Genomic DNA, 18,411 nt, shown 5'->3' on the forward strand with positions numbered 1-18,411 from the left:
GAGGAAGTACCTATCAGTCAATCAGCATTAGAAGAAAGTACCTATCAGCCAATGAGTATTAGAAAGAGGTACCTATCAGCCTGTGAGCATTAGCAGGAAGTACCTATCAGCCAGTGAGCATTAGTAGGAAGTACCTATCAGCCAGTAATCAATAGTAGGAAGTACCTATCAGCCAGTGAGGAATAGTATGAAGTATCTATCAGCCAGTGAGCATTAGTAGGAAGTACTTATCAGCCAGTGAGCATTAGTAGGAAGTACCTATCAGCCAGTGAGTATTAGTAGGAAGTACCAATCAGCCAATGAGCATTAGTATGAAGTACCTATCAGCCAGTGAACATTAGTAGGAAGTACTTATCAGCCAGTGAGCATTAGTAGGAAATACCTATCAGCCAACAAGTATTAGAAGGAAGTATCTTTCAGCCAATGAGTATTAGAAGGGAGTACCTATCAGCCAACGAGTATTAGAAGGAAGTACCTATCAGCCAATGAGTATTAGGAGGAAGTACCTATCAGCCAACGAGTATTAGAAGGAAGTACCTATCAGCTAATGAGTATTAGGAGGAAGTACCTATCAGCCAATGAGCATTAGAAGGCAGTACCTATCAACCAATGAGTATTAGAAAGAGGTACTTATCAGCCTGTGAGCATTAGCAGGAAGTACCTATCAGCCAGTGAGCATTAGTAGGAAGTACCTAACAGCCAGTAAGCATTAGTAGGAAGTACGTATCAGCCAGTGAGCATTAGTAGGAAGTACCTATCAGCCAGTGAGTATTAGTAGGAGGTACCTATCAGCCAATGAGCATTAGTATGAAGTATACCTATCATCCAGTGAGCATTAGTAGGAAGTATCGATCAGCCAATGAGCATTAGTATGAAGTACCTATCAGACAGTGAGAATTAGTATGAAGTACCTATCAACCAGTGAGCATTAGTAGGATGTACCTATTAGCCAGTGAGTATAAGTAGAAAGTACCTATCAGCCAGTGAGTATTAGTAGGAAGTACCTATCAGCCAATGAGCATTAGTATGAAGTATACCTATCATCCAGTGAGCATTAGTAGGAAGTATCAATCAGCCAATGAGCATTAGTATGAAGTACCTATCAGACAGTGAGAATTAGTATGAAGTACCTATCAGCCAGTGAACATTAGTAGGAAGTACTTATCAGCCAGTGAGCATTAGTAGGAAGTACCTATCAGCCAACAAGTATTAGAAGGAAGTATCTATCAGCCAATGACTATTAGAAGGAAGTAGCTATAAGCCAACGATTATTAGAAGGAAGTACCTATCAGCCAATGAGTATTAGGAGGCAGTACCTATCAGCCAATGAGCATTAGAAGGAAGTACCTATCAGCCAACGAGTATTAGAAGGAAGTACCTTTCAGCCAATGAGTATTAGGAGAGAATACCTATCAGCCAATGATCATTAGAAGAAAGTACCTATCAGCCAATGAGTATTAGAAAGAGGTACCTATCAGCCAGTGAGCATTAGTAGGAAGTACCTATCAGCCAGTGAGCATTAGTAGGAAGTACCTATCAGCCAACAAGTATTAGAAGGATGTATCTATCAGCTAATGAGTATTAGAAGGGAGTACCTATCAGCCAACAAGTATTAGAAGGAAGTACCTATCAGACAGTAAGCATTAGTAGGAAGTACTTATCAGCCATTGAGCATTAGTAGGAAGTATCTATCAGCCAGTGAGTATTAGTAGGAAGTACCAATCAGCCAATGAGCATTAGTATGAAGTACCTATCAGCCAGTGAGCATTAGTAGGAAGGACTTATCAGCCAGTGAACATTAGTAGGAAGTACCTATCAGCCAGTGAGTATTAGTAGGAAGTACCTTTCAGCCAATGAGCATTAGTATGAAGTACCTATCAGCAAGTGAACATTAGTAGGAAGTACTTATCAGCCAGTGAGCTTTAGTAGGAAGTACCTATCAGCCAGTGAGTATTAGTAGGAATTATCAATCAGCCAATGAGCATTAGTATTAAGTACCTATCAGCCAGTGAGTATTAGTAGGAATTATCAATCAAACTGTGAGCATTAGTAGGAAGTACACAACTGATACATTTGAATTGGCTTCAATATATATTTAAACAGCTTTTACTTGACATTTTTTCAAGCAAATCAAAATAATTTAAAGAAAAAACAACCTGTTTAAGTACTGCTCTTTTCCGTGTGGATAATTTGAGTACAATGCCCCTTTAATTCACTGGCAGTCATCTAAAGAGACCCATTATATTAGATATTACATGTGTAGTGCTGTTGGACGATATTTGTAGGATTGAGCTCTGTGTCTGTTTTATGTCTTATTTCTGAACTGTCCATTTATTTCAGGTACACAGCAGTGGCAATGCCAATGCTTTATAATACACGGTACAGCTCCAAACGTAGAGTGACGGTCATGATCTCTGTAGTGTGGGTCCTCTCTTTTGCAATTTCCTGTCCTCTTCTATTTGGGCTCAACAGCACAGGTAAATTCTAAGCATATATTGATTCTTGTTTTCCCTTTTGTAGAGCCTTAATATGTTGTTTTATCAAAGAGAACAAGATATATGTATAGTGGCTGATATTTGTTATATGTTATTTATATACATGGCATTTCCTTAATAGTAGACAGACAAATGCATCTAGTTGATATCTTGTCATATATATTTATATACTATGTTTAAAGTAGATGTGCACAGGCACAATTTTGTGTTTAATTAGGCATGTGCATTTATTTTCTAAGGAAAGACATCAAATATGTTAAAAATGTTAGTTTTTTTTACATTATTCCAAAACAAATAATACAAAGCACAGCAGCAGTATTGTATATAGGACTGCTTTCAAATCATTGGTTAATAATACAATAACAATACAAAATTAAAAACTAAAAATATAAAGTCCCAGTATACAATAATCGTCCCCAGTCTGGGTAAACTTTACATGTACAATACCTCTATATACAATCCCTAGTGATATTCAGGAGAATGATATCACTTATAGGTTTAGACTAATATGAGAAATGTGGATATTTTCCTATATAATCCCAAAAGTTACAGCTCAAGGTTGGGGCACACGTTTGTTTCATAGCATTAATGAGGAACAAATTTAGATTTTTTTGAAGTACCTGTAATTTATGGGACTTTTTTTTTCTGTATACCATCAGATTAATGTGCAGTAAAGTTGCCCGTTGCTGTAAATAATTTTGGCATCAAACTAATGACTTAGCTGGTTGGTTTTTCTTCCAATAGGTATTCAATTTCTACCACAACTGTTTTTCGAAAATGAGTTTTATAAAATGTATTGTTTCACAGAATATAGCGTAATGATTGCAGGGCATCAATGAGAAAGCAGTATGTGCTAATATTATGTATTTATATCAAGGATATATTTTAACCTAACAAAAATAAAGTAATCCTGTGCACTAAAAGCACTCAAATCCCAGGCAAAACCAAAGAACATCCGCCCCTTCCTGATGGAACAAGTTAATGCATATACTGAAAATATATGAATGGCAATAAAAAGCAGATATATAGAAATACCTGAAAAAAAATATCTGAATTTAATTGAATCAAATTTAATTTTAAATTGTAATGAATACAAAGTAAGCTTAAAGGGACAGAATACCAAGAGAACAAAGCAGAATTGGTGATACAAACTAAATTGGAAAGTTGTTTAAAACTACATGCCCTAGGAATGCTCCTGACAAACTTTGGGTTTCCGGTGGAGGAGGAGCTACACAGGTGTGCTGCACAGGTGTAGCCCAAGCAATAGCTCCAGTCCCATACCTGCTGGCGGTAAATCTCTATGCGCCCAGCCCTCAGCCCCTGACTGTGGGCTGATGCATTTGCGTGGACAGTCAAGCAAAATCTGTTCCGGAACCCATGCTAGTGGCCTATCATCCCACTGGCCTTTGTTACCTCCATCTATCTGGACTTTTTTTTTACAAAACACAAACATCCATCATATCTGCTCTTTTCTTGGGCCTGAACTCTGCCAATACATTTAAACCCACTCAAGTTTCTGGGACCCTGTCTGTTTGCTAAAGAATACCTGCATTGTCACCATAGGACAAAACTCCCCCTGTGCGCCAGCCGCCCCACGACAACTAACTTTAAACTGCTGGATAACTTTCCTTCCAAACACGCCGCACTGCGGTGACTCTGCTGGCGGTCTTTCTTCTACCATTGCAAATGTGTGTTTGCCGCATCGATGCAGCCCTGCTAACACCTTACCTTTCCATCTGACCCACCGCTGTGGCTTTGCCGTTATCCTGCTGATCCACGGATCCGCCTGCCGCTGTGTTGCGGCCCCGCTGGCGTCCCGCTGCCACATCCTGCACCTCTGTGACCCCTCCGACGGCCCGTGGATCGGCTCCTCCCTGCTCCTCCCTCCCCCACCGGTGCTGCGTGGGAGGGAACGGGGCTCAAGCACGGAGCGGGACCTCGGTCCGGGGGCACCCCCTACAGACTGCCCTGCTGCACAGGCTGGTGCTGCTGCCTCCCCCGGTCCCAACGATCTGCGAGGGGGACTGATGCTGCTCACTGGACCAGCCGGAGCAAAGGAGGAGGCATAGCAGTCCCTGCTCTGGGACCGGGCTGCCTGCCGGAATATCTGAGTTGACGACGGACTTCTGGGGTGGCTGGATAACGCGTGAAGGGGGGGGGGTAAGTCTCTAAACAGGCACCTTAGAGCTGATACACTCTGTGTTTTCTTCCTTCTTTTTTGTTTAAAACTGCCAGTGCCACTTGAAGGAAACATATATATAAGGACTGACAGGGTCTGACCCTGGAACTGACAAAGGAGCAAGAAGCTCTTAAAAAGTACTCGGGGACTTAAATGGGACTTATACCACTTTGAAAATTCACATATCTGTATAACTGTTTAAATAACTGTAAAGAGTTAAATCCTATTGCACTATAAGAGTTGATGTTATATAGACGGGTGGAATAGATTAAGGCTTTAAACAGGCAAAAGTTACAAATTCATATAAACTTCCAGGTTTATTCTGGTCACCCCTCTAGGAAAGGGGGGGAAGTGTTGAAAGTATATGTCGAATGCTGTATCTCAGAACATTGCTGCAATTATTAGTATCTAGGATCATTATACCGTAGGCTAAACAGCCACAGGTAACCTAGAAACACATGACTTGAAACGATTCCTTTATCCTACTTCTCTACACTATAGTCTAGACTCCCTAGGGCTGTGGTTATATACATAAAAATAAACTTTGACCAGCCTACTGGCTGCACCTACTTTTGAGTTTCCTCTCCCCCTGTTATCCCTGCTCTGAAATATAAGAATGCAGATTCAATGTTTAATGTTATAAGCTGAGCATCTTTTGGGGTTTTCTTTCTTTTACTGCAGCTCTTGCCACATAAGAGCTGCCCAGGTTTCAAGTTTCTGGTGCCACTTACTAGGACCACTTGGTCATGCCTGGTAAATTCTTCAACTGATCTAAAAACAATCTCTATCTAACAACAATTCGCTTACTTTAAACAAAACTAGATAACACATAGAGTTCGATACTCTTTAGTAAGGTTTCCTAAAATACAGGGTCACGGGCACAGTTAATAAAACAAAAATAACAGCTAAACACTTAAAAGGAGTAATCCTGCCTAGAATTAGTGGCTCTCCCTTCAATATCCCTAAATCACATCTATAAGCCCTGGCGAGCGTGTCTCTAATCACCCCCCGGCCCCTGGAAAAAATTTTCTCCGACGGCCTGCATCTGCACCCCCCCCCCTTTTTTTTTTTTTTTTTTTTTCTCTCACTAACTGAAATCAGGCTTAAAGTAGTGCACGCACTCCCCTCACATTTCCCCACAGTTTCCCCCACTCCCTTCCCTCACTTTTCTCTCCTTATTTTAGCACTTTGACAATTTTTTAAACACAATTTTTTCTTTTTTATTCACTGAAGCATCTCATGGATAAATTTTTTCACTCACATGCTAAGACTCCCTCGCCAGTCATGACTGCAAAACACAAAGACAGGAGAGCAAAGAACACCATAGCAACCTCAGTTGAATCTCAAGAATCACGTCTTACCACATCCTCCCTAACTGATGTATCGGATATGCAAAATTTAGTCACCAGAATAACGGAAGCATTAGCCCCTAACTTTGATGCACTAAAGTCAGAGATCAAACAAGATATCACTCTCCTATCTCAGGAAATTAGACAGTTTGCAGGCAGAATTAATGAAATTGAGCAGAGAGTTTCAGATCTTGAAGATCTTACCATATCACATAACACCAAGTTAGATTCAACTAAACACTCCCTAAATGTAATTCAGGCTAAACTTGAAGATATTGAGAACCGTGCCCGCAGAAATAATATACGCCTGATAGGGATACCCGAGGATAAAAGATATGAGGATCTAAACTCCTTTATTTCCGAGCATTTACCTCAGCTTCTCAAACTCCCACCTAACTACCCACCGATAGTAGTAGAGAGGGTACATAGGCTTGGTAGACCCTGGGTGGATAATAAAGGAAATCATAGACCTAGACCAGTAATCGCAAAACTCTTGAATTTTCAAGATAAGGTTACTTTGATGCAATTCTATCGCAAGAATCAGCCTATTACCATTGGAGAATCGAAAATTCTCCTTTTTCAAGACTTCTCAGCCGAAACATCATCCAAAAGGAGGGTGTTAGCCCCTATGTGCACAAAATTGATCCAACAGGTCTACCAAGCCACCATAATCTATCCTGCAAAACTTAAAATCAAAGAAGCTGAGAACACATTTATTTTCAATACTCTTCAAGAAGTAGAACAACATTTGAAAGACTCCAACACTTTAGGCACATATCCACCAGGCTGAAAAGGGAAGAGAGAGAGAGAAAGGGGAAAGGGATTTATCTCCCGTTGACTTTTCTACTCTTTTCTTTTTCCTTTTTTTCTTTCTTCTTTTCTTTATCATGAGCAGGATTCCTTGCCTTAGGAAAGTAACGATAGATGGGGCCTTAAGCCCTCCTGGTTTTCCTTCCTTTTTTTTTTGTTTAAAATTTTGGGGTTTTGTGGGGGGGGTTTCCCCTTCTTTTTTTTTCCCTCTTTCCCTTTCCTTCCCTTCCCACCCGCGCCGGTCACACTTGGACTTGGTCACACTACCCAGTTAAAAACCTATGGCCAACTTTAAATTAGTTTCATGGAATGTGGGTGGGATCTCCACTCCAATTAAAAGGAAGGCCATTTTAACGCATCTGAGGAAATCAGGGGCCGATATAGCATTCTTGCAGGAAACACATTTAACAACAGAAGAATCTCAGAAACTTAAATCCACATGGGTGAAAGAAATCTTCTTCTCCCCGGGAGAGCGAAGGAAAAGAGGGGTGGCGATCCTGATTGGGAAGAAAATTGGCCAAGCGGTTACTCACAGTGACATAGACCCAGATAGGAGATTTGTAATAATTAAAGCTAAAATCCACAAAACAATCTATACACTATGCAATGTTTATGCCCCTAACAAATTAGACCCCAGCTTTTGGCACAAGATCCAGGCCAAAATTCTCTCTGTTCAGGAGGGACACCTAATACTAGGAGGTGATTTCAATATGTCTCCACAGTGCCCATTGGACAGACTTAGAATCTCTGGTAAGTCGCCTAAACAAAAACGGGATAATTTAGAAGCTAAATTAATAAAATCAATTATGCACAACCTAGCAATAAGAGATATTTGGAGGCTTCAAAACCCCGATGCCAGAGATTTCACCTGTCTGTCCAAGGCGCACAAAACAATGTCTAGAATCGATCTTTTTCTCATCAGCGACAGAATAAGGCTGACAGAAGCAAAAGCAGGCTTGTCTCCTATCTTTTTATCAGATCACGGCCCCATCTCGCTTGAGCTGCAGACTAGCTGCTACAATAAGAAACCAACACGCTTTTTATTTCCCTCCTTTCTCGCGAATGATCTGAAGTTTAAGAATTGGCTTAAACTCAAATTTGCGGATTACCTGGATCATAATCAAGACTACACAGATTCGCCCCTGCTTTTCTGGGAGGCTGCTAAGGCAGTCCTCCGGGGCGAAATCATAGCCTATAGCGCAGAAAGATTTAGGAAAATACGACAAAGGGAGAAAGAAATTACTAGCTCAGTGATCAATTCATATAACTCTTATCTACTTGAAAAATCACCTAGATACTGGGCAAAATATATTCGGGCTAAAAACACAAGAGACACATTTACAATCTTCCAGGAAACGCAGAGGGATCTCAGACTCCAAGCCAGAATCTATAGATTCGGTAACAAATCTGGCAAACTACTGGCAAATCTGGTAAAAAGGGAAAGGAAAACATCTCTCATTGAAAAGATTCAAGAGGATGGTATTCTTCTTGATAAACCAGAAGCAATAGCGAAAGCTTTCACCAGCTACTATCAGAATCTTTATCTAAGCAGAGGCTCAGATATTTCACAGGCATCCCAATTCTGGAGTCGAGTTACCTGCCCAAAAATATCAACGGAACTGATTAACTCCCTAAACACACCAATCACTGAATTAGAGATAAATAAAACAATTGTAGATCTTGCCAATAATAAATCACCCGGACCAGACGGTCTCCCAAACGAGTTCTACAAAATTCTGAATTCTGAGATTACTCCCTATCTCAACAATTTATTTAACAGTATGTACATCAAAGGCAATCAGGTGGCCGCCTCTTTCTCTTCATCTAATACTGTCTTCATTTTGAAGGGAGGGAAAGATCCCTCCCTCAAAGAATCATATAGGCCCATAGCTCTCCTGAACGGAGATTATAAGATATTTTGCTCTATCCTTGCTGAACGCCTCCAAGCACCACTTGCCATGGTGATACACCCGGACCAGGCAGGGTTTCTTAGGGGCCGAAACTCCTCAGCTAAAATCAGAGAGGCCATACTTATTACAGAGTATTTTAGGAAACTGGAGGTACTCGAGGGAGGGGGGGAGGGGGTGGCACCCGACCTGGCTATTCTTTCGATCGATGCAGAGAAAGCATTCGATTCAATACATTTTGACCATCTTTTTTCATCTCTGACAAATTTTGGTTTCAAAGGTAAATTTCTCGAATTTATTATGAATCTCTATAAAGAACCACACACTACCCTGATTGTCAATTCTATAGCCTCTTCACAGATAACTCTCGGAAGGGGAACGCGCCAGGGGTGCCCCCTCTCTCCCCTTCTTTTCGACATCTCAATCGAACCACTAGCAATTATGGTTAGGCAACAACTTCCAGGCATCAAGGTGGGGAAGCAAGTTATAAAAATTGCTTTATATGCGGATGACCTTCTGTTATACCTTTCAGATACTAAATCCAGCATCCCCAAATTGTTAAACATTACTACTCAATTTGGGTCCTTCTCGGGATACAGGATTAACGAAGTAAAATCGGAACTACTATGGTTGAGACAAAACAAAGACTCTCTTTATGATACCCCCTTTACCGTCTCTAAAATATCTCTTAAATATCTTGGAATTTTAATCCCTTCATCCCAGGGGGACCTGTACAATCTTAATTTCTCTCCGATTTTTGAAATGATCAGGGAAAAACTTAAAAATTGGCAATCTCTTCCGCTATCTTTATCCGGACGGATTGCTTTGTTTAAAATGATCTTGCTCCCAAAACTCCTCTACGTTCTCCAGAACGTTCCATTAATTCTCTTGGAGAAAGACATCTGCTGCTTAAATGGCTCACTTAGCAAATTCCTCTGGCAGGAAAAAAGACCTAGGATATCCCTAACTAAACTTTTTCTATCAAAAGAGAGTGCTGGTCTTGCATTGCCAGATATCCGATCCTATAATTATGCTTTTTTAGCCCGCGTGGTGGCCGACTGGTTATCCCAGAGTAACTATGTTACGAATCAGCCCCTGGAAGAGAACATGTGTAGCCCGTATCAGTTGATAGCGCTGGTCCACTGCCCACCAAAAGACCTACCAGGCAGAATCAAAAGATTTAAATCTGTTTCTAATCCACTAAGGGCCTGGTGGAGAATAAGTAATCTATTATCCCTAAATGGGAAAATTTCTCACTATCTTCCAATACAGGGAAATCCGAAATTCCCCGCAGGAGTCAGTTCAGGAACTTTTAGGAAGTGGCAAGACCTAGGTTTGAGTAGGGTAATACAACTTTGGGACCCAGAAAGGAACATTGTCAAATCCTTTGACGAGCTAAAAGGAGAGTTTCACATCAACAATAAGGAATTTTTTGCATTCCTACAAGTTAGACACTTTCTACTCGAACTAGTGAACGAGGTAGGATGGAGCTGGAATATGGGAAAACTGGAAGGCTGGATCACTCTGTTCAAGAACGCCATCAAGTCCATCTCCCCATGCTATCAGCTACTTAAATCAGGCAAAGGCGTTGTAGAGCTAGAGAAAATTACTGCTTTATGGAACAGGCTATTACCACAATCAACTATTGATACAAAAACTATTAAAAGCTCAATTTGCAAAGTGGCTCAGGTTTCTCTCTCAGCTACATGGCGTGAGATGCACATTAAACTTCTTCACAATGCATACTTCACCCCCAAAAAAGGCGATAAAATTCATTATGCCAGCTTTAACAAATGTCCAAAGTGTTCACTCCCCGCAGCGGACGTAATACACATGATTTGGAGTTGCCCCAGAATAAGATACCTCTGGTATAAATTAGAGTTCTGGATTAACAAAACCCTTAGGATCTCCCATCCGGGTCTTACACAGTTATTGATTGTCTTTTGTCATGGGGAACACAATCCAGAGAATAAATTGATATTTTTATCTATTTTAGCAACTAGATATCTTATCTTCAAAAAATGGAAGACGAGGGCAATACCATCTATCTCAGAGATAAAGAACTGTCTGAAAAAACAATGCCTTTTAGAACAAAGGGACACTAACCTAGATAATGACTTAGACATTAGACGATTCTTTAGTAAATGGTCTGCCTTCATCAAGTCACTACAAGACACAGAAATGCATGACCTTATATTCCCCTTCAGGAACTCGGAATTGGTCCTTCTGGGTGCTTGGTAGAGACCTGAAGGTGCTCTGACGCGGGGGGGGGGGGGTTCTCTCTCACATCCCTATATTCCTCTTCTTTTTTTTTTACCCCCTCCCTCCTCTACTTCCTTTTCCTCCCCCCCTCCTTCCTCCCCGTCTTTCCTCCCCCCCCCCCTTTTTTTTTTTTCTCTTTTCTTTTTTCTTTGTTTGTTTTGTTGTCTGCTTGTTTCGTTTGTTTGTTCTAATTTTTTCTCTTTTTTGTTTCTTTAACCAGTATAAATAAAATAGAAAAGACTCCAGTTTAGTGTACAAATTTTATGCTGTGGGGACCAACTTATTAAGATAAAATGAAGTTATTGTTTTAAACTATTTTTTGAGGTTCTCCGAAATGTGGTTTACCTGGCCCTGCGTGGCACAAAGAGGTTGAATTTATTTTGACTGTACACTCTGCTGGATTTAAATAAATATTTAAAAAAAAACAAAAAAAAAAACTACATGCCCTATCTGAATCATGAAAGTTTATTTTGGACTAGATTGTCCATTTAAAAATGCACTTTATACTTCAATCTCCCGGAAGTATACATTTTCAATACAACCTCTTACACAACTTTTAAAAGCTATTTATCAGGAGCTTAAATTATATATATTTTTTTTAAAGATGATATATTCAAAAACTAAGATATTTTGTTCTAGGCTACGCAGTCTTCTTACTCCTATTCTGCCCAAATGTATTTTAATACAAATAAATAACCTATGGGTTTGCTTGACCCCACTTTGGGCCAGATTACGAGTGGAGCGTATTTTAATGCCCCCGCTTGAGTTTTAACTGTGCTAGAAGTAAGCTTTTTGCACTTGTTGGGTTGCACTCGTATTGTGAGTCGAAAGTAAACTGTTGTCGCTCTTGCTCTAACCAGACAAGCGCAAAAAGCCAAACTTTAAATATTGCATGCATGTTCACAAATTCCCTCATAGAAGACAAATGAGCAAAAAACTCCAACTCTCGCACAAACCCGATCACATATTCTCATGTGCGCCAACCTGACATGAGTATATCAATATTTCAAATTCCAATGTTCTTCACATAGCAGAATACGTTCTATTTATTCATAAATATATATTTCTACATATATCTGATGGTATTTTGGTACAATATATCCATATATTATATATATATATATATATATATATATATATATATATATATATATATATATATATATATATATATATACAGTCATGGATAGGATTGCACAATCTTACTTGAGTAGTGCCACGGTGCTCTGCTAATATCAAACCAATACTATCCAAAAAGCTGGTCTTTGCAGTAAAACTAGAATTTATTACATCAGTTTAAAAGATAACACTTATGTTATCTTTTAAACTGATGTAATAAATTCTAGTTTTACTGCAAAGACCAGTGGGCTGCCTGCTTTTTGGAGAGTATATATATATATATATATATATATATATATATATATATATATATATATAAAAATATCTATTAATAAATACTTAGAACATATTCTGCAATGTGAAGAACATTGAAATGTGAATTATTTAAAGTAAATACATAGTTAAAACCTTTATTAAAAATTAATATTGCATAACAATGTTTTTACATGTTTTCATCTACTTAACTGCAAAGGGATCCTATATGTCTGTAAATACACACACACATATATTTATATATATAACCATTGAATAAATAATTTATTATCTAAACTGAATCCAGTCCTTACTTTTGGATACTTATATATATATATATAAAATCTCTCTCTCTATATATATATATATATTCAAATGAGAGCACTCTCACTTCCAAAGGGTTAGATGCCAGGGTGCTAGCAGATATGGATATATAAATGGAGGAAAGCACTCTCTGGTCTTTTAGTGAAAATTTAATAAATCAAGCGTGACGTTTCGGGGGGACACTCCCCTTCCTCAGACAAACAAAAAGTGCATTCAACTGAAAATTTAAACAAAATAAGCCCCTCCCCCAGTGAGAAAATTGCGCCAAAATTAAAAAAACAGTTGTCATGGTGATCCTCAATAAACAAGTACTGGCTAACTCAAGCCTAGTGCAGAGTGCAAAACAGAAGAGCTCTATATACATAAATCTTTACAAAGAGCAATTAATGTGAGCAGTAAAGTATGAAAGAAACATTAGTTCTCATAGTGTGCTAAATTATAGTGGCATCAGAACAATATCATCACAAAAGAGTGAAAATATGCATCTATCACACATCTAACACCCTGGTTGAGGTGAATTATACAAAGACTGTGATACGTGTAGTGTCTGGTGATTAATAGTGTTAGTAAACAACCTAGATGGGCACCGGATATCTTTAAACATCAAAGATCGTATTTGGGTATAACCAACAAAACTTAGAGACATCCCATTCCTTACAATTAGATTCTGTTACTAGAGGATTATAAACTCTATCCATTTAGTCACTGTTCAATACCTATTTGATGTATTCGATTGCGTGGAGCATGGCGTGGTAGTGAGGGACACGCTCATCACGGCCATGTTGTGACGTAAGCACTGGGCGGCATACCACACTCAAGGTTAGTTACCATAACAACCTTATACACAGAGCACTCCGCGCCATGACTCACTCAGAGGTGGTTGACATAGCAACCTTATACGCCAAGCCGCCGGCAGGGAAGTATAACAATGACCGATTAGTTCATATATATCAATTCCATACTCAATTTAAAAATCCAATTAACGCTACTGGTTGTCATAACAACCGCAAATATAAGTCTGGTGCTGGCCTGGGTTCATAAAATTCCATGTATAAGTTTGCGAATGAAGGGGCAACATTCGAACCCATGGCGGTTCCTTTTATTTGGCAATAGTAAGACTTCTTGAATCTGAAATAATTCAGCCTCAGGCTCAGCTCTAGAACCTGCAATAGAAAATGAGCAGGTGGACCCACATAAGGGTATCTATTCAGTGCTCTCGCAACCCTGTTGATGCCCTCTTGTTGTGGTATGACTGTGTAAAGACTATTTACGTCGGCAGTGACCAATAGCCACTGATCCTCCAGCCTTATGTTCTTCAATTTTTCTAACAAGTCGATAGAATCTCTGGTATACGATCTCATATTTTTGACAAGGGGCTGTAGAAAGAAGTCCACAAATTGGGACAATGGTGATGTGATGGAGTCTCGGGCAGACACAATAGGCCTCCCTGGTGGTTGAGTTTGATTCTTGTGTATTATTTCATTTGATTTATGGTTTTTCTATATCTTATGTGGTTTATTTTATCCTATTCATTTATTCATGTTATTATTATTTTGTATGTATTTATATTCATTTATGTCTATTCTTGTTTGGACTTTCACTCAGTTATTATTTCTCATTGATCTTATGTATGTTATCCTTGTTGTTGGTTATGTTGCTTTGGTGTGCTGTTTTTAGTCTTTGAGATCACACTATATATTGGTTATGTGTTGGGTACAACACTATCTCTGCAACATCGTCTCTTATAGGTTATGTACCCATATAGTAGATCATCTAATGGATCTACTCCTTCCATTGAGGAACTCAGGTTATTGAGCCATAACCTAGGAATTAATCACCAATGTAGATACTACATAATCGCAGCACATAGACCTTCCGGTGTATTCCAGTGATTATAATATGTTACATGTGAGACATTTTGTGTTAGATGTACTCCGCTAGGTTATGGCCCATATATGTAGTGGTCCCCTGCGATGATTAATTGGCAATGTAATTACTCTGAACCCAGGCCAGCACCAGACTTACATTTGCAGTTGTTATGACAACCAGTAGCGTTAACGGTTTGTGGATTGTTGTGGATGTCTGGATTGGGCACTATGATGAGCAGGTCACTCTTTATTGTTTATTGAATTGACTTGATCATTGGATTTTTAAATTGAGTATGGAATTGATATATATGAACTATTCGGTCATTGTTATACTTCCCTGCCGGCGGCTTGGCGTATAAAGTTGCTATGTCAACCACCTCTGAGTGAGTCATGGCGCGGAGCACTCTGTGTATAAGGTTGTTATGGTAACTAACCTTGAGTGTGGTATGGCGCCCAGTGCTTACGTCACAACATGGCCGTGATGAGCGTGTCCCTCACTACCACTCCATGCTCCACGCAATCGAATACATCAAACAGGTATTGAACGGTGACTAAATGGATAGAGTTTATAATTCTCTAGTAACAGAGTCTAATTGTAAGGAATGGGATGTCTCTGTAAGTTTTGTTGGTTATACCCAAATACGATCTGTAATGTTTAAAGATATCCGGTGCCCATCTAGGTTGTTTACTAACACTATTAATCACCAGACACTACACGTATCACAGTCTTTGTATAATTCACCTCAACCAGGGTGTTAGATGTGTGATAGATGCATATTTTCACTCTTTTGTGATGATATTGTTCTGATGCCACTATAATTTAGCACACTATGAGAACTAATGTTTCTTTCATACTTTACTGCTCACATTAATTGCTCTTTGTAAAGATTTATGTATATAGAGCTCTTCTGTTTTGCACTCTGCACTAGGCTTGAGTTAGCCAGTACTTGTTTATTGAGGATCACCATGACAACAGTTTTTTGAATTTTGGCGCAATTTTCTTACTGGGGGAGGGGCTTATTTTGTTTAAATTTTCAGTTGAATGCACTTTTTGTTTGTCTGAGGAAGGGGAGTGTGTCCCCGAAACATCACGCTTGATTTATTAAATTTTCACTAAAAGACCTATATATATATATATATATATATATATATATATATATATATATATATATACACACAGGTAGTGCAGAATTATTAGGCAAATTAGTATTTTGACCACATCATCCTCTTTATGCATGTTGTCTTACTCCAAGCTGTATAGGCTCGAAAGCCTACTACCAATTAAGCATATTAGGTGATGTGCATCTCTGTAATGAGAAGGGGTGTGGTCTAATGACATCAACACCCTATATCAGGTGTGCATAATTATTAGGCAACTTCCTTTCCTTTGGCAAAATGAGTCAAAAGAAGGACTTGACAGGCTCAGAAAAGTCAAAAATAGTGAGATATCTTGCAGAGGGATGCAGCACTCTTAAAATTGCAAAGCTTCTGAAGCGTGATCATCGAACAATCAAGCGTTTCATTCAAAATAGTCAACAGGGTCGCAAGAAGCGTGTGGAAAAACCAAGGCGCAAAATAACTGCCCATGAACTGAGAAAAGTCAAGCGTGCAGCTGCCAAGATGCCACTTGCCACCAGTTTGGCCATATTTCAGGGCTGCAACATCACTGGAGTGCCCAAAAGCACAAGGTGTGCAATACTCAGAGACATGGCCAAGGTAAGAAAGGCTGAAAGACGACCACCACTGAACAAGACACACAAGCTGAAACGTCAAGAATGGGCCAAGAAATATCTCAAGACTGATTTTTCTAAGGTTTTATGGACTGATGAAATGAGAGTGAGTCTTGATGGGCCAGATGGATGGGCCCGTGGCTGGATTGGTAAAGGGCAGAGAGCTCCAGTCCGAATCAGATGCCAGCAAGGTGGAGGTGGAGTACTGGTTTGGGCTGGTATCATCAAAGATGAGCTTGTGGGGCCTTTTCGGGTTGAGGATGGAGTCAAGCTCAACTCCCAGTCCTACTGCCAGTTTCTGGAAGACACCTTCTTCAAGCAGTGGTACAGGAAGAAGTCTGCATCCTTCAAGAAAAACATGATTTTCATGCAGGACAATGCTCCATCACACGCGTCCAAGTACTCCACAGCGTGGCTGGCAAGAAAGGGTATAAAAGAAGAAAATCTAATGACATGGCCTCCTTGTTCACCTGATCTGAATCCCATTGAGAACCTGTGGTCCATCATCAAATGTGAGATTTACAAGGAGGGAAAACAGTACACCTCTCTGAACAGTGTCTGGGAGGCTGTGGTTGCTGCTGCACGCAATGATGATGGTGAACAGATCAAAACACTGACAGAATCCATGGATGGCAGGCTTTTGAGTGTCCTTGCAAAGAAAGGTGGCTATATTGGTCACTGATTTGTTTTTGTTTTGTTTTTGAATGTCAGAAATGTATATTTGTGAATGTTGAGATGTTAGATTGGTTTCACTGGTAAAAATAAATAATTGAAATGGGTATATATTTGTTTTTTGTTAAGTTGCCTAATAATTATGCACAGTAATAGTCACCTGCACACACAGATATCCCCCTAAAATAGCTAAAACTAAAAACTACTTCCAAAAATATTCAGCTTTGATATTAATGAGTTTTTGGGTTCATTGAGAACATGGTTGTTGTTCAATAATAAAATTAATCCTCAAAAATACAACTTGCCTAATAATTCTGCACTCCCTGTATATATATATATATATATATATATATATATATATATATATATATATATATATATATATATATATATATATATATATATATATAGTATATATATTTGTATATATGAATAAAACAAATAAAAACCTTATTTGGAGTTTATATATAAAAATGAGGGCTACATACATATACTGTACATATTTAGACATGTACAGTATATGTATGTATCTCTCTGTTAAAGCCCTTTGCAGCCTCTTTTTTTTCTCTAACACCTGACACTTTATTTCAGTAATAGTCACCTGCACACACAGATATCCCCCTAAAATAGCTAAAACTAAAAACTACTTCCAAAAATATTCAGCTTTGATATTAATGAGTTTTTGGGTTCATTGAGAACATGGTTGTTGTTCAATAATAAAATTAATCCTCAAAAATACAACTTGCCTAATAATTCTGCACTCCCTGTATATATATATATTTGTATATATGAATAAAACAAATAAAAACCTTATTTGGAGTTTATATATAAAAATGAGGGCTACATACATATACTGTACATATTTAGACATGTACAGTATATGTATGTATCTCTCTGTTAAAGCCCTTTGCAGCCTCTTTTTTTTCTCTAACACCTGACACTTTATTTCTTTGAGCCCTTATAACTGCTGTTATATATAATAATTTTTATAAGGTAGTGTTATTATGACTGTACTTTTTAATGTATTTTTATGTGTTTTGTGACACTTTTTACATTCACATAACAGTTAAATGTTTAAATGGGCACTGAAGTCAAAATTAAACTTTCATGATTCAGAAAGAGTGCACAAATGTAAAACTCTTTCCAATTCGCTCCCATTATCAAATTTTGCAAAATCTTTTTATATAGACATTTTTTGAGGCACCATTTTCTACTGAGCTTGTGAACAAGCATGCATATACATATACTAATCTGTGATTGGCTGATGTTTGTCATATGATAAAAGGGCCTGGCAAATGGGAGAAAATCTACTAGTTTTGTGAAATTGTCTTTGTATTATGCACTTGATAATTATGCAATTCTACTGTATTTAGTGGTCATTTAAGCAGAGCTCTAAGGTTGCAGTAATCATTCTAGCATAAATCACAATTGCACTCATGTGTTC

General features: G+C 38.6%; 1 protein-coding gene across 2 annotated transcripts in view; it reads left to right on the forward strand.

The window, feature by feature from the left end:
* Positions 1 to 18,411, forward strand: part of DRD2 (dopamine receptor D2) — a 164,955-nt gene that overhangs the window by 67,517 nt on the left and 79,027 nt on the right. For both annotated transcript variants that reach the window (XM_053689833.1, XM_053689832.1), the window contains exon 3: positions 2,341 to 2,477. In XM_053689833.1, the coding sequence (XP_053545808.1) occupies positions 2,341 to 2,477 (137 nt within the window). The remainder of the gene's footprint in view (positions 1 to 2,340; positions 2,478 to 18,411) is intronic.

The sequence above is a fragment of the Bombina bombina genome, chromosome 8 (genome assembly GCF_027579735.1).
Source record: "Bombina bombina isolate aBomBom1 chromosome 8, aBomBom1.pri, whole genome shotgun sequence".
Classification (NCBI taxonomy): Eukaryota; Metazoa; Chordata; class Amphibia; order Anura; family Bombinatoridae; genus Bombina; species Bombina bombina.